At 63.1% G+C, this 1,986-nt stretch overlaps 1 protein-coding gene across 1 annotated transcript; it reads right to left on the reverse strand.

Moving 5' to 3' along the window:
- Positions 1-244: 244 nt before the first annotated feature.
- Positions 245-1,747, reverse strand: LOC123097373 (mitogen-activated protein kinase kinase kinase 17). Its single transcript, XM_044519087.1, has one exon. The coding sequence runs from the start codon at positions 1,631-1,633 to the stop codon at positions 323-325; it is 1,311 nt and encodes a 436-aa protein (XP_044375022.1). The 5' UTR covers positions 1,634-1,747; the 3' UTR covers positions 245-322.
- Between the last annotated feature and the right edge of the window lie 239 nt (positions 1,748-1,986).

Consider the following 1,986-nt stretch of genomic DNA (forward strand, 5'->3'; position numbering starts at 1 on the left):
CCGCGTCGACCCGAGCCTTTCCGCGGTGGAAGGTTCAGCGTGCGGCGGCGTGGCGCGCAAGCTCTGAATCCACGCCGGACTTCCTTTCCTCCGCCGGAGTCACGGGCACGCGACGTGCTGCTACTTACTGTTTGTTTGTTTGTTTGTTTCTGTGACCTAATTTTCCTCCGAATTTGCCGATCAATCAGTTGCAACGGGGAGCACGGTGAAACAGAGGAGCGGCGCGGAGCAGGAAAACTGTTTGTGCAAGAACGAAATCGATTGCATTGATGATTATGTTGCAAAACAGTACTCCCTCCGATCCATATTAATTGTCGCAGCTTTAGTACAAAGTTGTACTAAAGCTGCGACAAATAATTTGGATCGGAGGGAGTAGTACTGTTTGTACTAGTAACAATTTACATGACACTAATCGGCAAGAAACTAAACCCTTCAAAAACTGATCGCTGCCAGTGCTGCCCCCGACTGCGTCATCCTCAGATGCATCTCCTGCGGTGAGGAAGCTGCTGCTGTGCTCTACGTCAACGGAAATGTCCAGAAAGCCGGACTCTGCATCTACCGATCCTTCTTCACTTGTGATAGCGTCGTCCGCGATGATGACGGTCGACTCCTTGGCCGGCACGGGCACTGCGTCGGGTGCCTCGGTTGGCGCGGAGAGCACGCCGATCCAGCCCTCCTCGGAGTCCCAGTCCGGGAGCGCCGAGGCGGGGCAGGCCAATGCTCTGATCCTGCTCTCGGCCGTGCTGTCGTGCTCCGCCTCCTCGGTGTCTGACTCCGACTCCCAGAATGCCGCGTCCAGCGTGCTCTTGGGCGACACCCACTTGCTCTCCGTGGCTTGCGGCTTCGCGTCGACCACGGCGGAGGCCAAGAACGGGTGCTCCAGGAGCTGCGCCGCCGTGCACCGGTCGCTGGCCTGCCTGACCAAGCACCCGCCCAGGAAGTCCTTGGCCTCAGCGGACAGCCACTGGGGCAGCTCAGGAACTGCCTCCGTATAGCCGATCCGGTGCAGCGCCGCGAGCGCGTTGCCGTCCATGCCGCTCCACGGGGCGCGGCCGGTTGCCATCTCGACGACCGTGCATCCGAGCGCCCAGACGTCGGCCGCGGGGCCCTGCTCCTCGCCGCGCGCCACCTCCGGCGCCATGAACGCGGGCGTGCCGCCGATGATCGGCACGCCAGCGCCCACTTTCCTGGCGCACCCGAAGTCCGCGAGCTTGGCGCGGCCGTCGGCGCCTATCACGACGTTGCGCGCCTTGACGTCCCCGTGCACCATCCCGGCGCCGTGAAGGTACGCGAGCCCGGCCGCCACGTCGGACGCGTACCCGCGGACGGCGCGCTCGTCGAGCCCCCCGTTGCTGGCCACCCGGTCCGCCAGCGAGCCACCGGGGGCGAACTCGAGGAAGAGGTGGTAGGAGCCATCGCGCGCGCTGCGGCCGCCGAGGCAGGAGACGACGCACGGGGAGTGCAGGCAGGCCATGAGGCCCTCCTCCCTCTTAAGAGCCGAGGCGCACGCCGCCGTCGCGGACTTGACCGCGAAGAGCTCGCCTGACGCGTCGTCCGCGGCGAGGAAGACCTCTGCCCCCGAGGCGCCGCGGCCGAGCGTGCGCACCCGCGTCCATTGCTTGCTCGCGGCCATCGGCGTCTTCTCTTCTGTAATCTGTGCTCGGAATCGCGATTGTGGTGGTTGCTATTGGTACTCTGTGTTGGCGAGCTTGCTTGTGCCGAATTGTTGATGGGTTCTTTTTTTGGCGGGCGTGCTGTGTATATATAGGGAGCCTTGTACTTGGGGAGAAGAGAAGTTTGGAACATGGTGAAAGTGTTTGACATGTGGGGGCCGGATTAGGAAAAGGCGTGGGAAGCAAGCTGCTTCGCGTCTCGGCACGCGCTCGCGGCGGCGGCGTCCCTCCTGTGATTGTGGGTGGGAACGCGCGGTCCGGGCTTGACCTGACCAAGCTTCGCGCTCAGCCTCTTCTTGCTCCGCGTCTAATA

This window comes from Triticum aestivum, chromosome 1B (genome assembly GCF_018294505.1).
Source record: "Triticum aestivum cultivar Chinese Spring chromosome 1B, IWGSC CS RefSeq v2.1, whole genome shotgun sequence".
Taxonomy (NCBI): domain Eukaryota; kingdom Viridiplantae; phylum Streptophyta; class Magnoliopsida; order Poales; family Poaceae; genus Triticum; species Triticum aestivum.